We start from the raw sequence: 25,068 nt of genomic DNA on the forward strand, positions 1-25,068 counted from the left end.
AGAAAGAGAACAAAGCAAACATCTACAGTTAGATTTTATTAACTGAAAGTACAAAGATGATATTTATCTCTTTCAAAATTAACACAGTTCTATTGAACTTACAACATGCAAATAACACAAATCAGAAAATGCAGCAATAACTTCCTTGTGTTTCAATGGCACCAGTGGTGGTTCAATTTGTATTTAGTATAGATCTACTAGTAATTAAAGTTGAAGTCATTTTTACTGACATTTTGCAACAAACACAAACTCTTGACATGATCCTAAATGAAACAGAAAAACATTTATTCACCACTTTAAAAAAAAAAAAAACACACATTAAAACATAGTTAAAGGGATTTCAACAAAGTCATATGAAGCAATGCATGTTTAATTCCCAATATAAATTCCGTACTAGAATATTCAGTAGTTTCTGTTCCCTGGAATATTTTTCTTCTCTTAATATATGTATCAAAAGGTCATTTGAAGCAGTTTTGTTTGAGGCATAGCATTTAAAATCAACTTACAAAAACATTCAGAAAGAATAGCAAGGTTTTTGGCCTTAGTGCATTTTCTTCAGTTACAAATCCCAAAAAAGTGGTACCTCTCAAAAACGATACCTCTCGAAACCTCTCAAAAACCACCACGGCAGTTAGTTTCCCTTTTCCCCCTTAGAATCACAAAATATAGTTTCAATTTCTCACAGTTCACAACTAATCAGACTCAAAATATAACAACAATAATAATCCAAGATGAAAAACATAATATAATTGCTATTAAATAAAACTGATAGGCTGCCCTATGTTTGGCATTAGTTATAGCAGAAAGATACTTTCACACAGACCCAATAATGCAGAATAAATATGCCAATCACAAGCTTCACTGATAAGAAGACAAGATTCACTTCAAATATTCTCATTTCAGGAAAGTGTCTACATGGCCTCCATCACGTCGCTCGCAGCCACAGTTAACCTATTTAATACCAACCTTGAAAATGGGTTTTTCAAAAATGTTATCATTAGTCCATTTAACACAGAGATATTTTTATTCAACAGGAACGGGCGATGAGAGAGAGATAAAGGAGAGTTCCTACTGTAATTCAGGCATCTTATTGTCATACTGCGGTGGCGGAGTGATGGGCTCAATGGTGACTGGATTCTGTGTTGGGCTGCGTATTTGGAGGCGGAAGTCCTTCAGGTGCAGTTTGTCTGATTTGATCCTCCTCACTCGCAGGGGCCGCAGTAAACGGCTGGCCCGGCTGCTGCTGCGGGTGGGCAGGCTTGGGTTTGATGTGAGGCTAGGGTGGTCAGCCTGGGGCTCAGCAGAAGGTTGAGTCGGAGCTGGTGTGGGATCATTAAGAGGGGTGTCCTCAGTGGGATTGTTTCTGGGCTCTGTTCCCTCATTTTCCACAGCTGCTATGATGTCCTCATAGGACGGCAGCTGGGAGGTGCTCTGGCGAAGGTTACTGTGACGGACGGGGTAGTCGCCACTGCCAACGACCTCCTCATAGCTTGGCACGTTGAATGTAGTTGGATCAGCAGCTCTGAAAAAGGATGCAAGAGGAGATCCTCAGTGAGAAAGCATCATGTGGGACTTTATCCAGAGAACTTCCTGCTCAATGGGACAGACCCTGGATTTACACCTATACGTTATATCAATATGTGAACTCTTATTTTCTTATTCTCTTATTCTTGTTATTTTAACCTTTTTTTCATTTTCTATTTTCTAAAGGTTACCATGTGCAGAATGTATATGTGATTATGTTCACAATAAACAATCCCAGTGATAATTGCTGCAGCCTGGGTGTTGCTATTGACACATTCATTGCTTCCTGGGTAATTTTCAGGGGGAAATGCTACTACCAAAATGCACCAGTAAAGAATTTTCAAATCCTAATCAAAGTTGCTTTAAATATTCCATATTGACATGTTTCAAGACCTGGAAAGTAATACATTTGTGGAACGTAATGGAAATTCTAAGAACATCTGAGAAAAATAGTATAAAAGTAAAAAAACAGAAGCAAAAATTGTAAATCACTCACTCTTCCTGCTCCCCAGCCACATGGTCCATGAAGGGGGCGCCTGTTGCTGCTGGCTGGTTACTGCTGCTGCTTGCTCTCCTCTTGCTCCTCACACCAAGGAAAATGGACAAGAGCAGCATGGCTATTCCAACTCCAACCAGCACCATAGCCACTGATGCAGACTTTGTGCTGTCTGTGTCCTCCTCCTCATCATCATCATTCCCACTCTCAGGCCCTGTGGTGGAGTTGCCTGATGAAGTGGGGGACCCGCCAGAGACCTCTCCATCAATGGGTATCACGGTCCACACAATCATGACAACACCCAGGGCGATGAGCCCCACTCCCAGGGCACACAGGGCATAATGGGCGCCTGAGCCTGAGCCCTCTGAGGAAGAAGGCCTGCGGTTGTTGCCACCACATATACCTTGACTGGAACACATCCCTGAAGGACAAACTGCAACAGAGATGACCACAACACAGTGATAAGAGACCAGAGATATAGAACCACAAACAAATTTGGACTGGAAGACTGCCAAACTGCAAACCTCTAAGATCATTAGAGTAATGCGATTAAATGAAGATGTATTGTAGCCATGCTCTCCTGCATTAAGCACACCAGTTATACTTTACTGGTTGCTATGCACACTCTTGTAGTGAACAGGAAAATAGTTTTCTTCTGGTTTGTGCCTCTTTTGTCGAGTAGACTTGTGAAGAAGACTTGTAGACCTGTGAATACTACCATTGACAGAGTGTAAAGTTGGTGTCAGACAGTAGGTGTGACGTTGTGGCTCTGGAAAATATGAGGACAATGAAAACCTGGGAAAAGAGTGAATACGTGTCAAGATTGAGAGATAGTTTGGGGTAGCCAAATGTAGTCAGTAAAATAGCAGCAAACGCATCAGTAGAGTCTCATGGAAATTTAGGCAGGCACAGAAGTAGATCAACCTTCGTATGGTTCATATACCATTGATCGCATATGAATAATATCTAACATCACATGGTCCATTCAAAAACCTGATAATCATTCTATCTGTATACTTGACAATTCAAACCGAAGTCCATACATTTGTTTCTGAGAGCTTTTCAGTCTACAACATACTCCCTCCAGTGCAGCTTGATTGTTAAAGTGATTAATCTGGCCATATCTGTGAATAAATTAGTTAATTTATGGTTTGTATAGCCCACTCTTAAAACAGAAAAGGTGCTTAGAGTGCTACATTTTGAGCAACAGGAGTAAGCCAGAAGGAGAGTATGTGCGTTTGGTGAAAAAACAGGTTATGAGAAAACAACTGCAGCGGTAGGTCCACACGTGTCTTAACATGACAGACATGAACCTGCGAGACGGTATCACTGAGACAAATGACTCACACTTGAAGAATGGGGTGACACAAAAATGGTCATGTACTGGTGATGGTATTTAGCAGCATAACATAAGCAGAACATATTCAGTATAACACAACAGAAGAGCAGACCTTTGATAGATATAGACATAGTAACATGAACACTTTGTACAATAAAATGTAATTCAATACAACAACCCTACAAAATGACTACTTTGTGAAGATTATGATGTTACTTGTTTGTTGACACTATATCAGAGCGAAGCTGATTCAGCTCTGGTAATTCGAGAGCCCATAATTTTGTGAACTGTACTCCTAAGTGTTCATACTGTGTTAAACCTGCAACAACTGATCTTATTTTTAGCCACTTGAGGGCAGCAGAAATAAGTTTTGAACACAACACTGACATATCACCTTTCGTGTGGTGAACTTGTTTTTACGCATTTACTGTTCTTCTCCGCAGGTTCATCATTACATGTGCTACCCCCCTTTCACACTGTCACATCGTCATTTAATACATTTTTGTTATAAAAACCATTAATTATAGTCGCTTTAAATGCAAACCCATTGTATTAGGTAAAGCAAAATAGGGCAAGACCGCTTTTTTTAACAGAAATTCTTGCAATCAAACAGTTGGCTCAAACCTCTTTTTTCCAGCTTGTCACCCTTGAAAACAAAGCAATGTCTACTTGTAACCCCTTGTCACAGGTTGCATATGTCCACAAGCTGTGAGCTCTTAATCACAGAGTGATTTTTTCTGTGTTTTTATTCAGATAATTTTTTTTTTTTTTTTTTTTTTTTTTTTACAAGAAAAGAGGCAAAATTACAGTCTGAAAAAAATTAACATAACATAGTGTCACATAAAAATGTTTTTCCTTCTTTCCTATTATGATTGTTGGTCATGACTTCCCAGATGGAAACCACCACTGTAAAACATTGCAGATTGCCTCATCTGAAATATATTCTACTGAGGTAAATCATGAAGTAAAGCCACAATCAAGCGTTTGGAAACATGTTCACAAAATTACATCCTACAGGAAATATCCATTTAAAAAAAAAAAAGTATAGAGGAGATTGCAGCCAAAAAACCATAGCATCTGGTCAGCACCTGGTCGGAAACAATGTTTAGGTTGTACTGTGGTGTTCACAAAATGCTTCACTGTTACTAGACGTAGAAAGAAAATGTTCTTTGTGCTGCCACTGCAGTCCACACATTGCAGTTTTTCCTCAATCACTTTGATGCAATTCACACATCAGAAACATCATTTGTCAAAACAGTGAATGGATTTCTTATTACACTAAATCACCTAAGCGAAAGCCACTAAAACAATCAAAACCTTGTCCACGTGTTGAAACATGCAAAGTCAGTCAATCACTTCAACATTGTCACCAATGAATAGAATCCTCTCTCCAGTGCTGTAGGACTTGATCTTGGTTTTGATATTTTAATAACAACCTAAAAAAAAAAAATTCTAAAGTCAGTAGACTTTAGTGAAAGAATACTGCAAAAGATGTAGGCTAATGTAATGTACAGAAATGTTCACACACTACAATGAAATGTGAATGATTTCCTTGGAAATTCACACAATATAATAGCTGTAACTGAGGGAAACAAAATGATAAGCATGGAACTATGCACTGAAAAATAGACAAAGAAAAATATGCATCAAACTTAGACTATAGCACATTGCAAACTACATAGTAATACTTCATATGCACAGACATGGAACAGGTGAAACTGTTGAAATGGTTAAGTCATGTTTGCAGCTTGTTTGACGTGTAGACTAAACTTTGCTTTCAGTCAGCTCTTTTTTTATTTTGCATAATATGTAAATGTAAACTTTAGGGCAAATATCTGAGGCGACATGGATGATAAATGACTTCACTTTTTCGTATGACTGAAACAGAGTGTTAGCTGGAAATACAAGACATTTGCTGTTTAAACAAAAAGTGGACTTGTTAGTTGAGTCCTTCTGTGCTTCTGGCTCAAAGTGTTTCAGAAATGTATTATACCACTGTAAAACTTCAAAAATTTTGCACAAGGGGGCCAAGAGCCATTTAACAGCTTTAGTGTGCCTGTATATTAATTAACTGTGCTTTTCTTCACTGAGAAGTTCTATAATTTTGAGACTTGGTGATGTATGTGATGTATTTCATGGACCAAAACAAAGTCAGTACAGTTTACATGACCTCTTACTCAACATAGTAAATCAGTTAAAATCTCAAGCGTCCGTCCTTAGATACCCACTGCCTGCTGCTCTGTTCTAAGGGCAGGACACAAAGAGCAAAAGTCTTCACACCTTGAATTATGAATTTTTCAATTCTTGATTTAAAGGAGTAAGAATTTCAGCAAGTCAGCAGCGTGCAGAAATGCGTGTTAATTAATCCAACCCTTCATGCAAAACACACCCTGCAATTTACCTTCGGTCATTTTGTTCTGACATAGAAATGATGGGAGGGCTGAATGATGTCAATACAGACTGCTAACAATTGGAAAAATAAATAATCTTTGCTGTGTTGGAAGATGTTATTGACACACTGGCATCAGTATTGCAGTGCATTTCCCTGTGATCCTGAAGCAGGTGTTCCCGTCCTTTCCTGCAGATATTTAACTCATATACTTTCTGCTAGTTCAGCTTTTTGTTACTTAATGGCTCTTTGACATTGAAATGGCTGCATACACTGTGTCTGCGTTACGAAGAATAAGACTCAGCAATTTGTAATATGTAATGTTTGATCTAATCTGTCAGTACAGCTCCTTGAAACGGCCTCAATTCATTGAGTAAATAGATTGGTAATGGGCAATAATTTGACATTATTGTCTACTGGCTTTCAGTGGAATCATATTGTGACAATACAATCATATCATGTTATCGTTTTACAAAATTATTCAAGGAATGGTTTTTGGTTTGGCAGGTTATTGTTGCCCTTGGAAAAAGGATATGACAAAACAACTCTCACAGGTTTCAAGCTAACAAGTTTCAACATCAACAGTTCAGTGACATTTGAGCAAATGCTGATTAGGACCATGAAATGTGGATGAAAGATCCAGAGCAAGCAGGTACTCTAAGTTGTCCTTGAGTTGAGATTGTTTTGTTAATTAAGGTCTGTGTTTTACAAGTATGAGGAGTTTTGTCTGATTTTATGTATAACAGTGGAGCACAGTTAATCTCATTAAACATCAAAGTGATTATACAAGTAATTTTACATCCATTTTTCACATAATCAAACATTGACCTTAAATATTCATATTGATGTGGTGATATTGATTTCAGCCACATTGCTCAGTCCTAGTACAAACACTTTAAGGGTCAAGTTGCCTGCAACTCTGTGCACTTTGGTGCAGGGATGGATTGATCGGATACGATGAATCAGTATTGCATCCGCTTTGACACGGCTGACGATCAACACTAAAAATAGTTTCTACGTCACTATCACTATAAAATACCATGTTTCTGCCATCGGTTATATTGATTTAGTCACAGCCATCTGCGTACTTAGTTTTCCCTGGCCTCATGTTACTTCACATAAAAGAAAGCACAGGTATCAGCAGATTCTCTTGGTTAAGATATTGTATAGGTACAGGGAAAGAAAAAGCTTGTCTGGTGCATCCCTAAATTAAAACTATACATACATATGTAATGGACAACAATCTTTATGCTTTAAGTCAAAATAAAAGCAGCATATTAATTATTACCTTAACTAGTTCTGGTCTTGAGATGGACTGGATTTGCACGTGACTGTCTCCATCCACAGTACAGTTTGGTGCATCCACGGTTTGATCTCAGGTTTTTGTAAAACTATACAACTGGAAGGAGGTCACTGAATAAATACAGTATATGACTTTCTGTGTTTTGCAAAATTGTACTGCCATTTAGGGGCCTGTTTCCCTCCTCAGTTACATCGAACAGCACACATTACTGTCATTGACTGACTTGCAATGTACAGTGTCACATATTGCAGAACCGCTTGCTCTGTATTAATATCATCATCCAGGACAAAATATAGTGACAGATTCAAGACGACATGACCATGCAATTTCATTTCTGATGGCTCCTTTACTCTCTGAATTTAGACATCAATCTTGAGTCCTTTGCAGCCTTCCTTGCAGGCCTGCTGGACAGCATGCATGGGTGTGTCCTGTTCAATATCAGTACATTTCCAGCAATTAAGCAATAAAAAGCAGTCAATCCTGTAAAGAACACAAGCCAAATTGCTATTTCTATCAGGCTACTGTATGAGTAACATAAACAGTTCCATCGATGACTCGGTATTGGTGCAAAACAGTGGTTAAAATGGTGCAAGTGCCTCTGTCCTTCAGCCACTGCTTTGTTTGTAAAGTAGGAAGGGACCTCAGAGGGAGGACCTGTCCCTTCACAGGAAGGGACACAACATGGACTCAATTTACACGGGCACTGCTCTAAATTAATGCCCCAGTAATATCACTTAAAATATAACTACCTGTACACGTCACCAGGTTAAACTGACCTTAGTCATGATCTTTCGCAGGGACGGTGATCAGAGAGAGGCCTTACCTTTTCACCGCTCAGTGTCCAAGGACTTCCCTCTTCATCGGTGAGTTACCTGAATCGCGCAGGTGTTTTCAGGAAGATCAGAGACTGAGCGAAAGAGGAAGGAAACATAGACGCAACAACCGACGTCCCGTTTAACGGAGGGTTTTGTTTAAAAATCACAGTACGGATCTGCTCCTATAATATTTACCGCTACAGATAACTATATAGTTTACAGGAACTTAGTTCAAGTTCCAGCCGTAGTGAAACCTCCCCTCTCCTGGCTGTGAAGTCAGTCCGTCAGTTGTCGTCCCCTTGGTCCTAGCGCAGCTCAAGTAAACTTCCTCTGTGGACAAATCCGAGGGAGAAAGACAGAGCCGGAAACAGATGAACTGAAATAAACTGAGGTGAAGTGATGTCGAATAAATTGGCACCAGCCCCCCTGTAGGGATAAGCGGTATATAGGGAAGGGATGGATGGATGATACTGAATAAAACAGCATGTTTAATGCTAAGATTTAAGTGACTGTTAAGTTATATGGCTGGATAATTCTCAATTTGTTGTTTCGTTGTTTCATTGTGTTTTTCGGGCTAAGCGTCTTAAAGACATTCAATTTGCTGTCACATAAGAAAAAAATAAATGCAGCAAATCCTCACAATGACCAAAATATTTAATGGACCGTCAGAATAATTGACTAATTGTTTTAGCTAGCTTATAATTATTATTATTACTGCAAATGTGAAAATAAAACTAGACCCCTTTCTTTCCCCCCCCTTTTTTTTTGGTATCACTGATTGTCATGTGTAGAAGAAGAAAGCGAGTCGTGACCGTGTTGTGGGCTTAAGAAAGCAACTCAGATTATATGCAGTGGGGCATTAAGGCACCACAGACATTAAAGGTACACAAGGTCACTATTCTGGACCTATCAATCATATGACATGATCTTCCTCAGCAGATGACATATGAAATGAAATGTTTGTACTGGCAGAGGCCTGTCTTTCTGTTCCTGATATCAGGAGCAGAGGTCATTTCTTTGATCCCCCAATCAGCAGAGTAAATCTGGTTACCACCACTGGGGCACCCTTAAGCAAGGGACTTTCCTAAGTACAATATAACACTGTTGTATTGTTCTATCACATAGCTTATTTGGCGTTTTCTATTAAAATGTTCTATTTTAATTTCAGCTCTGTCCTCCATATGGTTGTTTAGGGCGGCTGGTGTTCATGTGTATAAGAATCATTTTACTCACATGTGAAGGTTAAGTTTAACAAAAAAAGTACTTAGACAAACACAATCAGGAATTTTGATGCATTATTCAATTCAAACACTCAATAATTTGTTGTTAATTTGGTAAAAGTCTTTTTAGAATATCAAAGAGCTGGACTGGGTCATGTTAAGTGTTTAAGATTATTTTACAAGATTATTTGTGAAGTAGCTAGTTTCAAATAAGTGATATACTAAAATCACTGAAATTTAAGGAATATCTCAGCAAGTAAAGACTCTAGTAATTTGTAAAGCTACAATGTAATCTACAATGTGACCTAAAAAGCATTGGGATTTTTTTGTTTTGTTTTATTTACATTCCTATTGTATGTAAAAGTAGAATAATATATTTGAGATTATTTGTAGGGTGAAATGGAAATATCTGATTATGTTAACATAGCTGGTGTTCAGCAATTTATGAAGACATTATTGGCAGAAAGTTTTGTAATCTGAGCTATGTTGTGTTATTTTTCTCACTTGAAATCTCATGTTTCAACAAAACTAAATTTTAATTGAAGAACAGCTGGTGCAGACTCAGTGTTGCACGCAGACACACACTTTCCAAAAATCATCTTGAGTCAATAACTTCAGTCGCAGCAGATTCAAGTTTTTCCATCCTTTAGTGTGTTAACACAGAATGTAACAAAGCTGTCTTTGAAAAATAACAATAACAGGCCAATACTGTATAATATGACAGGTGACAATAATTCCATCTTTATTGTTGGCATACATGAAAAGCTGACAGCTGAGAGAAGGGAAATGATAAATGTCATATTAAGTCTGGCATTAAAAGCCACCATTTGAGTTCTTCCCTTCTGTGTCTATACAGGTTAGAACTGATCTTCCCGCTCAAACTGCGTTTCTTTTGGTGACTGGAGGAGACGCCCAGCAAGTGGCGGAAAAACCTGTTTTCTACTGTTTGGTTTAACCTCAGGTTTTAAACTGCACATGGTGTTCAGACAGTATGTGTTCTCATGCTCAGGAACAACAAACTTTACACAACTGTGTGTTATAAAACATGAGCAAACTGTACAAAAGATGCCATCACATTCTCATGGGGAAACCATTTGCTTAAATTTTACACATTATCACTTTCAACAACAACATTCACCTGTATCGTTTATCTACATAACATCTTGGATGAAAGAATTTTTCATCTGCCTTTATCTGCCTTGATATTAAAACCAGAACATCTACTATAGATCCCTTGAACTAACATAATGTAACACTACAAGAAGATGGATTAGACAGTATTCACAAGATTTTCTTATGTGCTAGTATCTGCTGTTTCATAAAGAAACGGTAGCTCTTGTAATCTCCCCGACACGTCCGAATTTCATATCTTTTAATGTTGTTTCAAATTAAGGTTTACTACCTGTTGCAGTGATAATAATAACAGTTGTGATGACAAACTTGGATGCTGCCTGGAGAGTGTCAGGGGAGGTGGAGAAATTGATTTGGGCTAGAAACTGAGGGTCATTCATCTCACTCTTGTATGCAGAGCTGCTGAAATGACACTGTTCAGGTCCCCTCAGAAAATGCATCTCTACTGTCAAAGCATATTATAATGATGTTTTTCTATACCTCAAGCATAATTCTTCATTTACTATGTGGAAAAAAAAAGAGCTGACCTGTTAAAAATAGTTGACAGAGTCCACAACAGTGCTGTGAAGATAATATAAATATGAGACCTATTTCATGTAAGGCATCAAAGCAGAACAACATTGTTGCTGTCTTGCATGTTACTCTTAAGTTCTCATCAATAATCAATCTTCACATCAATATTACTATAATTGTCTATAAACTCATAATATAAAACTAATTTGGAAATTTAGTTGGAAAAACAAAACAAAACAAAACTGTGTCCACAAAATTGTTCCCCTTCTTTATATTTACAACAGCTCCATTAGGATCAAAAATATTTGTGTTTCTGTTCAGACAATGTTTTATTGTTATGCTGGCCCAAATAATAATAATTTGAATTATTAAATTAAGTGGTAAAACACTTTAAGACAACTTCCTCTTCAAAGTCAAGCAATGCTGAGTGTAGGTTTCTGTCAGTAGTAAACAACTATTATACAATAACAATGTAAACAATCGTTTCAATGGCTGAGGCTGTTTCAGACGTTCGTGATTTCCACACTCTTGTAGGTGTGCATCGGACTGCCTTTGGCCCTGGGAACAGCCTGAACTCTTGCCTCTCTGGGCAGAGAGCCACAGCTGCCATGAAAGCCCAGGCTTCGCTCCACAGAGTGGCTGTTTGCACGTAACCTCAGTGGACTCTGGAAAAATGAGAAGACATGAAACAAAATGTATATTTTCTTATTTTCCAAGAATGTGACATTGACCTTGTTGAAAAAGTAAACATTAAATCTACTCAATTTAAATTTAATCTACTAAATTAAAGTAAGTTTATTCAATGAAATTTAGTTATATTGTAAAAATGGTTGAAATGAATTCAATTAAAATAAATGTGCCTAAATTGAGTTAATTAAACTAAAAATGAGCTTAAATTGAATTAAATGTACTCAATTAAATTAATATTGATCAATTTATACACACACACACGCACGCACGCACACACACACACACACACACATATATATATATATTACATATATATATTAAATTGACTCAAATTAAATTGAGTTAATTCATTAATTTAATCATATAACTGTCTTAAGTCAGTGCACATACGTGCCTGTCCAGACTCGTATACTAAGTGTATTTTATCATAATTGGCATATAAATTCTTCAGTTTTGGCCAAAAACTTGTTTTGTGAGGTCACAGTGGTCTTGACTTTTGACCACCAAAATCAAATTAGTTCATCCTTGAGGCCAAGTGAATGGTTGTACCTATAAACATTTTGCCTCCATGCCACAGCTGTCTTGAGCATGGAGGCATAAAAATATGTGAACTATGATGTTTTACAATTAAAACCTTTTTGGGAAAAAAATGGTGCAAATGTGTTTTGCAACAGTTCTCTTGAAGTGGATATGATATATTCCAGTCATATGATGTAATTGTGAAATGACAGGATACCTTGCTTGTTCTTCTCATAGACACCCTCTCCTCTGCAAAATGGTTAACAGCCACAGGTGAAGAACTGAAAACCTCATTGCCCTGCTCTGCATTGCTGTAAACACAAGGCATTACAAGAAAGTATTATTACTTCAGTTTTTTTTAAATCACCTTTTTTCACATTTCACAACCCTGTGGTCCTGTCTTATTCTCCTAGTATTATTCTCCTGTTGAGGATACATTTTTAAAGTCATACTTATGTGAACAAAATCACAAACTAGGTATGCAATAGCTAGGCAAATACTTATATATAGGAGTTTCTACCTGAGAGGGACAGCAAGTGATTTCATCTCTTCATACAGGTGCCGATGTAGCATGTGTTTGTTGGTGGGGATCCCCAAGGCTTTGGCCATGGTGTCAGTGTCAAAGGATGGATCCAGAGCCATCAGAGCTCCATGGATTCCTTTACCCTGAAGATTGTCTGCGAACTCCTGAGGAGCAAAACACAGAGGCAGTATGCACCTGTGTGTGCAGTACAGCTGAGAAAAAATTGCTTCAGACTGTATCAACAGTCATGCCAAAAGTCATACTGGTACAAAAGTCACATTTAATAGCAATTAATGGCAAAGTACAGTCATGGTGAAGCCTTAAAAAAACTAAAACAAATAACTGTTTGTCCCTGGGGGACAGAAATTGTGTTTCAGTTTCTAGAGCTACAACTAAAAAATGGTAAAGTGTTACTCATTGTGGATCCAGAAAAACACCAGTGTAGTATTTTGTTATGTTAATGTGTCTAAACCAGTACCAGTACCAGTGTCTCTGTATTTGTTTCAGCAGTGATGAGGAACCAAAGCAACACCATCATTATTTTTGAGGGAGTCATAGAAACCCATGCTGTGTGCTATCTGGGTCCAATCTGCCCTGGAAAACCCCTGAGCAAATGGAACACCTTCACAGACCTCCCACCCACCTTGAGGTCTATGTCTCTGATCCACTTCATTACCCTGTGACATGTCCAAACAATGGGGTCCCGGTCTTGGTGCTCACATTTTGCCCGTCGTGCCTGCAGGGCCTGCGAAAGACACAGATAGCACCGCAAAAGCACCAATGTTACAGGGGCTAAGGAAAACATAGAGAGAGGTCAGGGAAGGATGATGGCCTACTGAGACAATGCAGCACGAAGAGCTTCTGTGTGCTTCAAGCTACGGTGGATAATAAGGGAATTTACAAGCAGTTCTGTCAGTGTGGCTGAGTTAACGTTTATGCAGTGATTGAGGAATGACTGCTGAAAAAAGACTACTCAGTATCAATACTCAGTTGTCTCTAATTTTTGAGTCTGACCTCTTTATCAAAGCTGAGCATCTGCAGCAGCTGGATTGCCAGAAGTAGACTTGTCTGGTGGAACTGGTCGCCGATGTTGAGGAATCTCTCTAAGTCTCTGCGGCTCAGAGAGTTCAGCACTCGTCCGTCCACTAAGTGAGTCTGGAAAGTTTGGGAGTATTGAGGGAGCCCCACATCACTAAGCCATGATGTTGCAACCCAATGATGGTCCATATCAGATGCCTTTGATAGTCTAGAAAATGATTAGACACCAGTGATCAACAGAGGTGGAAGATGTATTCAGATTCTTTAGTATTTAAGTATTTTTACCAAACTGTAAAAATACCCAAATTAAATACAAGTCTTGCATCCAAAATAATACTTAAAATTACATAAGTAATATAATAAACAATGAAAATGTAGTTCCAACATCAAACATACAAAAGTACTCATAATGCAGAAATACTCTATAACCCCTGTGCGCCTTAAGCTACTATATATTATTTTATTGGTTTATTACTACTGTGTAAGCAGCGTTTTACTATTGCAGGTGGTCGAAATGGATCTTATCTGAACAATTTTATATACTGTTGAGCGATTTAATCTACAATAATACATCATATCTTAGAGGTTTTAGATCAAGTTTTAAATCTTAATCTGAAAAGTAATTATAACTAAAGCTGCCAAATAGATGTATTGGAGTAGAAGTATAAAGTAGTATGAAATGAAAATACTCAAGTTCCGCAAACTTGTACTTAATTGCACTTACAGTTAGAGTAGCAGTTAGAGTTTTGTTTACTGCTGCTCACCCTTGATCCCCTTCCGCTCTTCTGTAGTCCTCAATGGCCAGTCTTAGCTTCCTGCGATGAATTGGGTTACTGATACCTAGACCCAGCTCTAAATCCTCATCTGTCAGGCCAAGTAGCACCTAAAGAGCAGAAATCCAAACTTTTATCAAACCTGAGTAAACACACCTGCTCTAAAACTACCCGACTCTCAAGTACAAGGCAAACAAACAGCAAAAGAACTGCTTGTACCAAAGGTGTACCTTGCCACTTTTGACGTTTTCAGAGCAGGCTCGGATGTACATGGGCATTCCCATGACAACCTCCATCCAGGCCTGGACTGCACCTGCCCTCCACAGCGACATACATGTGTTCCGTGTGAGCTCCGCCTGCTGGAGGCGGTCCAGCTGCTCCTCTCCGTCAGACAGGCTCTGCTGTGTGAGGCTGTCAGAGTCTGGATTGGTCAGGAAAAGTTATGGTGTGGCATATAGGGTTCAGGGTCAGAGGAATATGGAAATCAAAAAATGACTCATCTGGAAACAACCTGACATCAAAATCAGAGGGTATTAGCATGGAAAACACTCCACCTCAGTGCCTACACAGCATCGCTCTGGACTCTACCCTAAAATATCTTTAACTTTTTGTTTCAGAAATGTGTCTTTCTTGGTACATCTTGAGTTTATTAATATCAATCAAGTCAGAGTTATCACTCAACTGGATGAAAAATAGCTTCAACCCTTTCCTTTGTCCAAATTTGACATTATTGGCCTTGAAACTGCTGACCACTAGATGGAGCCAAGATAATTCACTGCGACTACACTTTTCTTTGTTTTTGAATGAGCTGTAAGAAAATCACAGTTAATATCAAAAGGTAGCCAACACTACACAACTGACTTCATCTAAGTCTGAAATGGTGTTGAATATTGTTAAGTAAAAATAAATTGCTTGGTCAATTTCAGTCAGTTTTAAACCCACAGTACCAATGCTTAGTAAGGGTGTTAAAAAAAACTTTGTAACTATCTAATGATTATGAGGGGACTGAAGAGCATTAGGATAATGTATTAAAGACACAGGGATTATTCATAAAACATCATGCTGCTGCCCATCAACTGCCCATCTCTACAACAGGAAAACACTGATTCATACTGAACGAGGAAATCCAGGATGAACTCTGTGTGTTTACCTGATTCGTACCCACATGCTGACAAAAATGGTGCATGCAAAGTCCACCATCTTTCAAAAGAGTTTCCACAAAAAAATGAGACAAACTTGATTTTTTTCCCAATGGACCTGAGTGATATGAATAATCCCCAGAGTGCAGAAACAGACAGCTGGTAATCACAGATGAGGAGTTACTCACTGGCAGGAGAGCGTTGCCATTAGAAATGGCAGGAGGAGAGGGAGAGACACGTTAGACTGGGACACAAGAACAAGATTACTCATGGAACAGAAAAAGGTCACGTAGGATGTATTCAGTTACTAGTTTTATTTTTAAAATAAGATTTAATTTCAATTATAATTCATTTTGAAAATGCTAAAACCTCCTCAACATCTGGCTGCAACAGCTGCAGCAGATAAATATTTGAAGTTACCTCTTGTTTGTGTCTTTCTTTAAATAAAATACTTCAATAGATTTAATCTTTTATGCAACATTTCCTAAATTACAAAGCATTTAACAGAGAATTGTTAGAGCCACATTTGCAATAAATGAGGAGGGATTCTACACAAAGCAAAACAAAAACAGCAAAAGAAAACAAAAAGAGAGGGGGCCGTGCATTCATAATGCAAGGAAAGATAACTTGGTATAGGGGAAAGGCAACACAGGAACAACACAGGAGTGTGGAGATTATTAACCTGATTGGCAATGAATGGACATTTTATCAAAGCAACACAGAGGGATCATGCAGGTGTTTAATGCACATTCCTTTGTCTTATATTGGCACGTTTGATTGCTCTCAGTAAGACAGACATAAACAGTGTTACAAGGCTAGTGCTAACAGTGACAGAATGATATGCAGAGTTTTCAGTGATGAGTGTTTAACCTTTGGCACTTGCACATGAATTTGACAGCAGACGAAATGTGTGCCTGAATATGCATTACTCTTAATTTTCTGATATTTTTGTTTGTGTATTCAAGTCTGTGCACCTACATTTTTTTTTATGGAGATCTGACTCTAAAATCCTTATTAGCCGGTCCTTATTTGTAGTAACTGAGAATATAATTTTAAGCATAAATGGATGAGGTCAACATGACATTGTGGTATGTTGTGAATGTATTAGTATTAGCAAATACTGTGGGCCAGCATTTATAGCATGAACATGATGACAATCCTGTAACAGCAATACCTCAAAGTATTGTTTTTCATATCAACAAGTGATTTGATACAACTAAATTTGGCCAATTACAGTCAAAGAGATTTTTTTTCAAGTCAATCAGCTAATATCTCCTCTTCCATAACAAGAAATGAGCCAAGTAACATTGGGAATAAGGAGAAACGTAGAAATCAGTGTTGCAAAGCATGATAAAAGCAACTGTAAAGTAACAAAAGCCAAATGACATTTACAGTAAAAACACTAATTTCACAATAACTCCTATATACATATAAACAGCAGTCCTTCAAGTCTCCAGTTATAAAAAACATAAAACATTAAGCCATTTGGAAGATAATACAGCATAAACATGTCTACACATAATAATAACCCCATGTACTATATATATTTATATGCATGTAAACATATATACATATGCATACATGTACATCTATAAATATATATCTAATTTACAAACATACAATTTGAGGGTAATATACTGTACATTTATGGGAATAGCAGTCTCTTTTAGGGCTTCTCTTTTAAAATTTACCACCCTCCTCACCCCACACAAACCCACAAACAAAACACTCTTTACACACAGTTAAAGCCAGGTGGATTTCCTCGCATATTCAAACATTAACACACACACACACACACACACACACACACACACACACATACATACACGCTCACACACTCAGCATCACCAGTCGGCATCCTCCTCTATGTAATAATCAGGGGTGGCTGTACCATCAAACAGGCCAGGGTCCAGTGACTTGCGCTGCTTGCCTCGAGCGAACACCCGTGACAGGGATCCCAGAGTCATCTTCTCCTTCTTCTTCTTACGCTTCTGGTCCTCCAGGTCCTCCATGGACTGAACCAGGCAGAGGAGACAGAGCACTTGGGTTAGTCCTCTCATATAGATGAGTTTGAGGAGTAGTTTGACATTTTTGGAATTTGCTTTCTTTCCAAGAGTTTGGTGAAAAGATTGATGTGTCTGTATGGTAAATATGAAGCGACAGCCAGCAGCTGCTGAAACAGAGCTCATAGCTCTGTCAAAAAGATGAAAAAATCTGCCAACTTACACCTCTAAAACCGTTTAATTAACAAATAATATCGGATTTGTTTAATCACTAGAAAAACTGAAGTGTAAAAAACAATATGTGATTTTTTTATGGGGGTAACGTGCTGAACGTGCAGTGACTTCTTGGCATCTCCATTGGTTGAAAGGCTGTAGCACCAGAACTCATTTTTACACTCAGATATAACATGTTAATTTGTGAACTTCAGTGGTGCTGGTACGTGGATTTTGTCACCCTTGGACAGAGCCAGGCTAACTCTTTCCCCCTCTTTTCAGTCTTTATACTAAGTTAAGGTAACGAGCTGCTGGCAGTAGCTTCATATAGAGTGCTGCATGAACGAGTCCCAAAAACCATAAATACGTTAACATTTTTGCACTTCTAGTTCCCTCATCCCGAAGTCAATCAGTTTTTTGAATGGGTTTTTGGATGCCTGAAATAAGGTCATAAGACATTTTCATGTTCTAGTCTATGATATAAAATATGTCTGTAAATACCCTCGGGGTGAGCTTTTATGTGTCTTCAAAAGGGTGGTTGCTAACAAGTGTCTAAATGAGACTACAGGGGTTGTTAGGGATTTTAAAAGCTGAACACAAAATTTAATTAAAATTAAAAAATTAAATTAATGTGTTTAAGTTGGAAGCTTAGTGGTGGGGATGTTGAAGTCATCTGACCATGGTGTAGTTTGTTTATAGCCAAACATTAGTTTTTTACCTCTGGCGATTGTATTTAGGCTTCAAAACTTAAAAGTACAGTGAAATAAAAAGAGGTGTTCCTTTGTGAAGATGATCCTGCTGAACAAAATGTGTAAGTATCAAACTTTTGTTCATCACAGATTTTCTGCAGTAATCTAAGGACAATGTTAAAATCCCATTGTTTATTTCTCAGGGGAACCAGGATGATGCTGACTTCCTGGTTGGCCTGCAAAAATACATCATCCCTGCAGCACTCTATAGAGAGACAAATCAATCTTTTCATTAAACTCTCGGCAAGCATGCAATCACCCAATTTTTAACTACTGAAATGTCAAACTACTGCTTCAAAGGGAGTTAAATGCAAAATAACACCACAACTACCACTAAGCAGGCAGGCTGACACCCAGCAGGCCAACAGGACAGGGGGACAGACACAAACAGGAGAAGAGTGTGGAGGTGTGATTACTTGGTCGAGGGGGCCAGGCAGCTCTTACATTGCAGAGGGAGTGGGTCCTGTGACGAGGTGAGTTGATGTCGCTGGGCGTGGACGAGCGGTCCCCGTCAGCTGCCGAAGCATCAGAGATGACAGAGGGCTGGCGAGAGTGACAGGGGCTGATCCTGACCACAGCTGGAGGTGGCCCACACACACATGCACACACACGCATTTATACACACACATCGAAAAATTCCCACAGTTAGTATGAGAAACCTCCAAGAAACCCTTGGTTAGTATGTCTGTAAAAGCAACACCAAGCAGCATCGACACTGAGAGGCTGAGCAGATAAGAGAGCCTACCCTGTCTGTCAGTGGTGTGTCCATGGTAGAGGGTCTGTTGGCTCTGACGGATGGCGGCAGTGAGTGGCAGGTCGGCCTGCATCACCCACTCCTGACTGCCGTTCACCACGGGCTCTGTCGGCATGGCCAACGAGTGGCGCTTCGGGACATCTTTTGTCAGGGTGGCCAGAGACTGCTTTGCCTTGGAGACACACAAGACAAGACAGTAAAATGAAATGAGAGCAAAAACATGATCAATTGTGTTTCACTTTTACACCACTGGAAAAATGAAAACTGCTCCACAAATAAAAGTTACTAGATAAGAAGTGGCCATGATCCCTCAATATCATACAAGATGGAAGAGCAGAGCAACAAAAAGAAATGACAGGATAACGGTGAAATAATTAGTTGATTAATCAACTAGTGGATTGGTAGAAAACAGCTATTTGGTTTAACAAATAATCATTGAAGTCATTTATCAACTTCTCCGATGTGTGGACTTGCTGCTCTTCATATAAATGCAGAATTCTATTTTTCAGACAAAATGAACAATTTGGAGACAAAAACTTCAGATAAATTGTGTTGTCCACTGCCTTCTGACATTTTATAGAAAAAACAATTAAACAGTTCACTGAAAAGACAATCAACAGATAAATCCATAATGAAAATATAGTTCCACCCCTAAACTTAGAAACTTTTCAACTCTGAGAGTGTGCATGTGTGTGTACGTGTTTGACCTACCCGACAAGTACCTAAGAATCTATAGCTGCTTCAGCAGCAAGAGGCTGTAATGCTCATCGTAAAGAAGAGTAAACTGTTAAAACTGTTAAAATAAAATCTGACGTCCAAAATGTAATAACTGTCAGACAGTAGTCACAGAGGGTAGTCACATAAGTAATTTGCAAATAATAGTAAATGCTTTGCCGCCAATTGAAGTTGTTCAGGTCATGCATTTTGTTTTTCAATACAGCTTTTAAAATATTTTTTAATCTCAAAATACAGTCCTTGAACATACAACTTTTCATGCCAACCCATCCAGATATTGTTGAGATATTTCAGTCTGGAACAAAGTGGTGGACCAACTGACCAACCATCAACAGGTGCAAACATGACTTAAAAAAATAGTAAAAATAGTAAAAAAGCTGAGTGTGCTCTTAATTGTATGCAAATCCATAAGACTCATGTAACCTATGTAAAATTCAAGAGTAAGTGTGCATGTAATTAAGTTTTTGTGTGTTTGTGTGCGTGCATGTGTGCCTCAGGGAGAAAAAGAGAGAAGGTCTCTGCAGGCCTGCAGCCTGACGTTGTGGGGCTGCAGCAGCTTCGATAAGAGAGGAAGGGACAGTCCATCAGTTTCTGTCGACTCAGGACTATGGAAACACACGGGGTAGCTCTGTGCTGCATGTGACAAAATCAGTTTCCCTGAGAGAGCAATCTTTCATGGCCTTCTTGTAGCCTAAATCCGCTTATTCATCTGTTTACCTATAGGCTCTCCTATATTTGTCACAGCGAGTTCAGCTGCTGCTTTTGATGCTGCTGGACAGAAATTGGCATTTTTGAGAAGTGTTGTTGTGCTCGGCTTAATCCTCAACTCTAAACAGGCAGTTTAAATTATCAGATGCACTTGTTATTTGAGGGCTAATCTTATTCTTGTTGTTAGCTGTCACACAGCAGTTGTGTTTAGTAATTTTCAAATGAGCCAATTTGAACCATTTCCCTTTTTGAACAGAATCTCTGAAAATAATGTAATATTTATATTTGAATATTATAGAAACATGAATGCACGTTGCTAATACCTAAAGGTGTTAGTGGTGGAAATTCTGAGGCCTGGTGCAGTATAATTTCCTTGATAATGTTAATTCATTCATTCATTGTATTGACTGTATCAGATCCAGATTATTTAAGGTGTATTTTCTATCTTTTAATTTAAGTCAAAATGTATTTCTTGTCTCATTCATGCCTTGCTATTAACTCACAGAAACTCACATTAGCACTATATATACATGCATGAATATGTGCACCTACACTCACATGTGTAACTACACCACTGTTCAACTGAATATAGGATGATAGTTAAGAATAAGGCTGGTAATGTTCTATATTTTTCTTATAATCAATAAATGACAAAACAAAACAAACAATGAACTCATCCTACAAAGAAATATTGCCTGTGTAGCCAGAGTCTGATGAATCCTTTTCCTCTTTGCCACAGACCTGCATTGCTGGGTACAAACTATTAAAAACACATCACTGCACCACGACATTAAGATGTACATTGATACATACACTGTCCTGCTGCTGCACTTGAGCACCAAATGTGTATACATCAGTTGATAAAAATAGTCCTTAACAAATGCACTATTTACTCCTGGTTGAGTAATGTTTTACAAACTACAGTGTCCTGCTATTTATTTATTTAAGTATATATTTCACCTGTTTAAATTATTAAAGCTTTTAGCAGGAACAGATTGGCTTGGAGTGCCACAAACAGAGTCGGGGAGTCGGACAGTATCAAGAGACAAACTAACACACCCTTGAAATATTAAAAATTAAAAATTAAAAATTAAAAATTAAAATATTAAATAAGAGCAGCTTTACAATTTGAAGTTAGGCAATGGTCAATATTTTACAGCAGTATCTTAGTATATTAATAATTTTTCACAGGAGTTTTTATTATTGGAAGCCTCTGAGTGGACATATGATAAACATATTTATCGCTACATGAACCGGTTGGAAACAATAAGAGAAGAGAGGAGAAGAGAAGAGAAGAGAAGAGAAGAGAAGAGAAGAGAAGAGAAGAGAAGAGAAGAGAAGAAAAGAAAAGAAAAGAAAAGAAAAGAAAAGAAAAGAAAAGAAAAGAAAAGAAAAGAAAAGAAAAGGATATATTCTTGACAGTGATGCAGTTCTGGCAATGATGTGCCAACAAATCTGATGTGTGATGCAGCTTCATGTGAGGATCTGTGGGTGGTTGTGACTTGCCGAGGGAGGAGAGAGATTAATGACACACAGACTGACAACTGTACCTCTGAGGGACCGACACAGCAACACAGAAAAAAAAGAATTTCCTCTTCCTCAGCCTGGAGAAGGAATTAATGCTTTGAGAGAAGGAAGGGATGAGGATATACTGTATACCAGAGCAGCTTACTGCATGTGTTTGAACAGATATGAATACACCAACAGGATTGCAAACCCACACCTTGTTTGCATTTATGCCAAACACACACACCAGATAATGATGCTAAGGTGACACAATTGTGCTTAAGTTAATTCACCAAAGTTGTGACTGTGTCCATATGCGGGATGACTCACCATGGTGAGCTCCGCCTCCAGTTCTTTGATCCTGTTCTCCTTCATATCCATCTGAGAACGCAGGATGTTGGCCTGCTCCGTGGCTTCTTTGGTCTGCCTCCTCAGATCCCACTTCTCCCTCTCCAGCATGTCCTTCTCCTTCGCCAGGGCCTTTACTGCATCCTCACTCTCCTGAAGAACACACACAAACACACATACACACAAAGGCATGTTTAATCCCTGCCAATCTCACTTTGAATGATCAATGAAGTTCCAAATTTTTAAGTCATGAAGCACATCACAGCTACTTCTGCATCACAGTCAAAACTATATTTTGTTATTTTGTGGACACATGATGACACAATGAGACAAATTATTTTAGTGATGGCTAAAAATAGCTAACCATATGTAGCCATATGGTTAACACTTCATTTTACTTACCACTTATAAAAGTATATAAACTGTTAAAGAAATTTATATTATATATTGTATATATGATATATATAAATCAAAATCAAATTGAATATCAATTGTTTATGAAAAACTATAATGTGCATTTGCAAGCAGCTGTAAGGACAAATGTAAGTTTTTGTCAATGTAAAGTGTGTCATAACTCCTAATCACTTCAAACATGTCTTTGCCATTTGCTTTATTTATCAGCCAACTTACAAACCAGCAAAGAAATATCTGCGCAAACAACTGATATAGATAAACAGGCTGGGCCAGTGTTACCTTTCGATGCTGGTCATAGTTGCGTATGAATTCTCGCAGCTGCTCTTCTCTGCTCTCCAGTGTTGTGTACAGCTGCTGCATCTGACTTGCCAAGTCTGCCTTCTCCACTTTTAGACGCTTACGGTCAGCTTTCATAGCTGCAACACAAACAAACACATTTACCACATGCATGTGCATAGTGAGAGGCATTTTAACAGCCAGTTTTCCTGCCAGACAGAACAAAATCCATCCAACAAGTCAGTGACATATTGCTGTCTCTGAGTCAGAAACAAGGCTTTACAGTTGCAGCAGTGAGCCACTAGGTGACACTGTGCCTTCTGTTAATGAAGAGCTGCAGCTGGTGTATTTTTTTTTTGTTGTTTTTTTTTTTTTTTTTCTTCAGACAGAAACTACCCAGAGAAAATGATGTAATCACCTCAAAAGACAAATGGCACAGTGGCACTTACTCATTCATATGTGAAACTGTTTCAGTTGGCTTGTGGAGGCTCTGCTGGCTCATTCAAGAGAAAACCAATTGGACCTGATTTCTTTCAACTGCATTGTTTCACAGAGGCAGCTCAACAGCGATGATGCCAACTGGTGTGGCTCTCTACAGGCAAAAAATAACAACAATGCTCTCCTGAGAGCCTGAGCTGAGAGGGCAGAGGCAGGACTGGAACCTGTACTTTTCATAACTGCACACATATGTCATTCAGGAAGCATTCTTCCTGTCAATGTTCGGCGTCTCCTTATTTTACACTCAGCATTCAAACCTGTTTTGCGACAGTTACACAGCGTAGTTTTTCAAGCTTGCAGTTTACCACCTGTAACTCTGCAAGCAGAAAGGACATCCATACAAGGCAATGGTGTTCACTTAACTAAATCCACAATTGTCTTTTCTGATATTTTTGTTGCAGGCAATTAATTTTTTTACTCCTCTCCCAAAAATTAGAACTGTTTGGCCGCATAATAGTTGAACTTGTTTTCATACAAGAAATCAAAACAATCCAATACTACATAATCAGCACTGCATTCCAGTCCACATCAATACCACATTAATATTTCAAAGTAAAGCTTCTATGTCATGATTGATGGCTGTTGATTACAATGAACCGAACCTGGAGTCTACTTGGCTGCTCATCATGGGTGACACCCATTCCTGAGACTACATAATGTCGAAGCGTCTCTCTGGAAATTATAAACTGTTGGCATTTGTGTGAACAGAGCTGAAACTGAATTATGTCTGCTGATAAGAGATGAACCCCAAAACTGAATTTAAGGGCATTTCTGACAGTTACATATTTTGTTTGCTGAGAGTAAAAAACTTCAACTTTACATTACTATTGTGTACATTTAGGATGATACAATATGACTCTGGCGCAGAGAATTATGCTGTGTTTAACTTATCTAAGAAACAAATATCTTTATGTACCTGAAACTGGAAGTTCTGTCAGTGTGGATGAAGAAAAGAGGATTTGTAGTGGATTTAAAAATGAGCTTCATTTTGTTTTTTACACTCACTTTTTTTTTTTTTTTTTTTTTTAGGAATCACAAAACTTAGTTTAGTAAGATAAAAACAGAAATAGTTTTAAACATAGCTCATGCTTTTCTTATATTCACTAGATGATTCTTCCTTTTTTGGTGTAGATGCATCAAGAGATTCTGATGAACTAAATCAACATATGCTCATCGGATAAGAGCAAGATATTCCAAAACACTGATTCTGGCTTTTAGCTTTTGCACATAGTCAGCCATCATGGGATGCAGAAAGGAAAACCACAAGGAGAAAGTTGCTAAAAATTGGAGCAGGAAATTTGAAGGGCACAGACTTAACAGACATTCGCATGTATAATTTGTTTGGCATCATTTATATCACGGGTGAGTAGGAGATACAAACCTTCAAAACATTTAAATAAGATAGTTACTTAGAGAAAACCAGGGAGAACTATTTTCACATAGACAGATGTT

At 38.2% G+C, this 25,068-nt stretch overlaps 3 protein-coding genes across 7 annotated transcripts in view; all 3 read right to left on the minus strand.

Moving 5' to 3' along the window:
* Positions 1-21: 21 nt before the first annotated feature.
* tmem51b (transmembrane protein 51b) lies at positions 22-8,204 on the minus strand. Of its 2 annotated transcripts, none has more exons than XM_071494647.1 (3): positions 7,828-8,204; positions 2,021-2,453; positions 22-1,522 (listed from the first exon to the last, which is right to left on the minus strand). In XM_071494647.1, the coding sequence occupies exons 2-3, from the start codon at positions 2,437-2,439 to the stop codon at positions 1,069-1,071; spliced, it is 873 nt and encodes a 290-aa protein (XP_071350748.1). In that variant the 5' UTR covers positions 2,440-2,453; positions 7,828-8,204; the 3' UTR covers positions 22-1,068. The 2 variants fall into 2 exon arrangements, with proteins under 2 accessions (XP_071350748.1, XP_071350747.1); XM_071494646.1 differs by having other exon boundaries at positions 7,875-8,199.
* Positions 8,205-9,714: 1,510 nt separating this feature from the next.
* On the minus strand, positions 9,715-14,496 carry LOC139630765 (kazrin-A-like). The gene is made up of 6 exons (XM_071494459.1): positions 14,265-14,496; positions 13,477-13,708; positions 13,106-13,207; positions 12,460-12,626; positions 12,157-12,250; positions 9,715-11,395 (listed from the first exon to the last, which is right to left on the minus strand). The coding sequence occupies exons 2-6, from the start codon at positions 13,687-13,689 to the stop codon at positions 11,234-11,236; spliced, it is 738 nt and encodes a 245-aa protein (XP_071350560.1). The 5' UTR covers positions 13,690-13,708; positions 14,265-14,496; the 3' UTR covers positions 9,715-11,233.
* A 70-nt stretch (positions 14,497-14,566) lies between these two features.
* kaznb (kazrin, periplakin interacting protein b) overlaps positions 14,567-25,068 on the minus strand; it is a 108,919-nt gene continuing 98,417 nt past the window's right edge. The window contains exons 7-12 of one of the 4 annotated variants that reach the window (XR_011693218.1): positions 23,122-23,258; positions 22,411-22,581; positions 19,123-19,303; positions 18,794-18,955; positions 17,304-17,427; positions 14,567-14,694 (exon numbers count right to left, since the gene is read on the minus strand). Coding sequence is in view for 3 of the 4 variants with exons in the window: in XM_071494456.1 (XP_071350557.1) it covers positions 17,257-17,427; positions 18,822-18,955; positions 19,123-19,303; positions 22,411-22,581; positions 23,122-23,258 (794 nt within the window). In the remaining variant the exon portion in view is untranslated. Of the gene's footprint in view, positions 14,695-15,707; positions 17,428-18,793; positions 18,956-19,122; positions 19,304-22,410; positions 22,582-23,121; positions 23,259-25,068 lie in introns of those variants that run through there. The other 3 variants (XM_071494456.1, XM_071494457.1, XM_071494458.1) reach the window with 3 other exon arrangements.

This window comes from Trachinotus anak, unplaced genomic scaffold (assembly GCF_046630095.1).
Source record: "Trachinotus anak isolate AG129_WGS33_773 ecotype Australia unplaced genomic scaffold, CSIRO_AGI_Tana_v1 ptg000013l, whole genome shotgun sequence".
NCBI classification, from domain to species: Eukaryota; Metazoa; Chordata; class Actinopteri; order Carangiformes; family Carangidae; genus Trachinotus; species Trachinotus anak.

Bases quoted from the DNA above. Each gene is read 5' to 3' on its own strand.
- LOC139630765 (XM_071494459.1), bottom strand. From the start codon at position 13,689: ATGGACCATCATTGGGTTGCAACATCATGGCTTAGTGATGTGGGGCTC. The intron at 12,251-12,459 runs GTAGAAACTCCT...TTGTGTTTACAG, and splicing joins TCACTTGCTGTCCCTCTCAG to CAATGCAGAGCAGGGCAATG. The intron at 11,396-12,156 runs GTATCCTGTCAT...TCATTTTTCCAG, and splicing joins CTATGAGAAGAACAAGCAAG to AGTCCACTGAGGTTACGTGC.
- tmem51b (XM_071494647.1), bottom strand. From the start codon at position 2,439: ATGTGTTCCAGTCAAGGTATATGTGGTGGCAACAACCGCAGGCCTTCT. The intron at 1,523-2,020 runs GTGAGTGATTTA...ATCCTTTTTCAG, and splicing joins GTGGCTGGGGAGCAGGAAGA to AGCTGCTGATCCAACTACAT.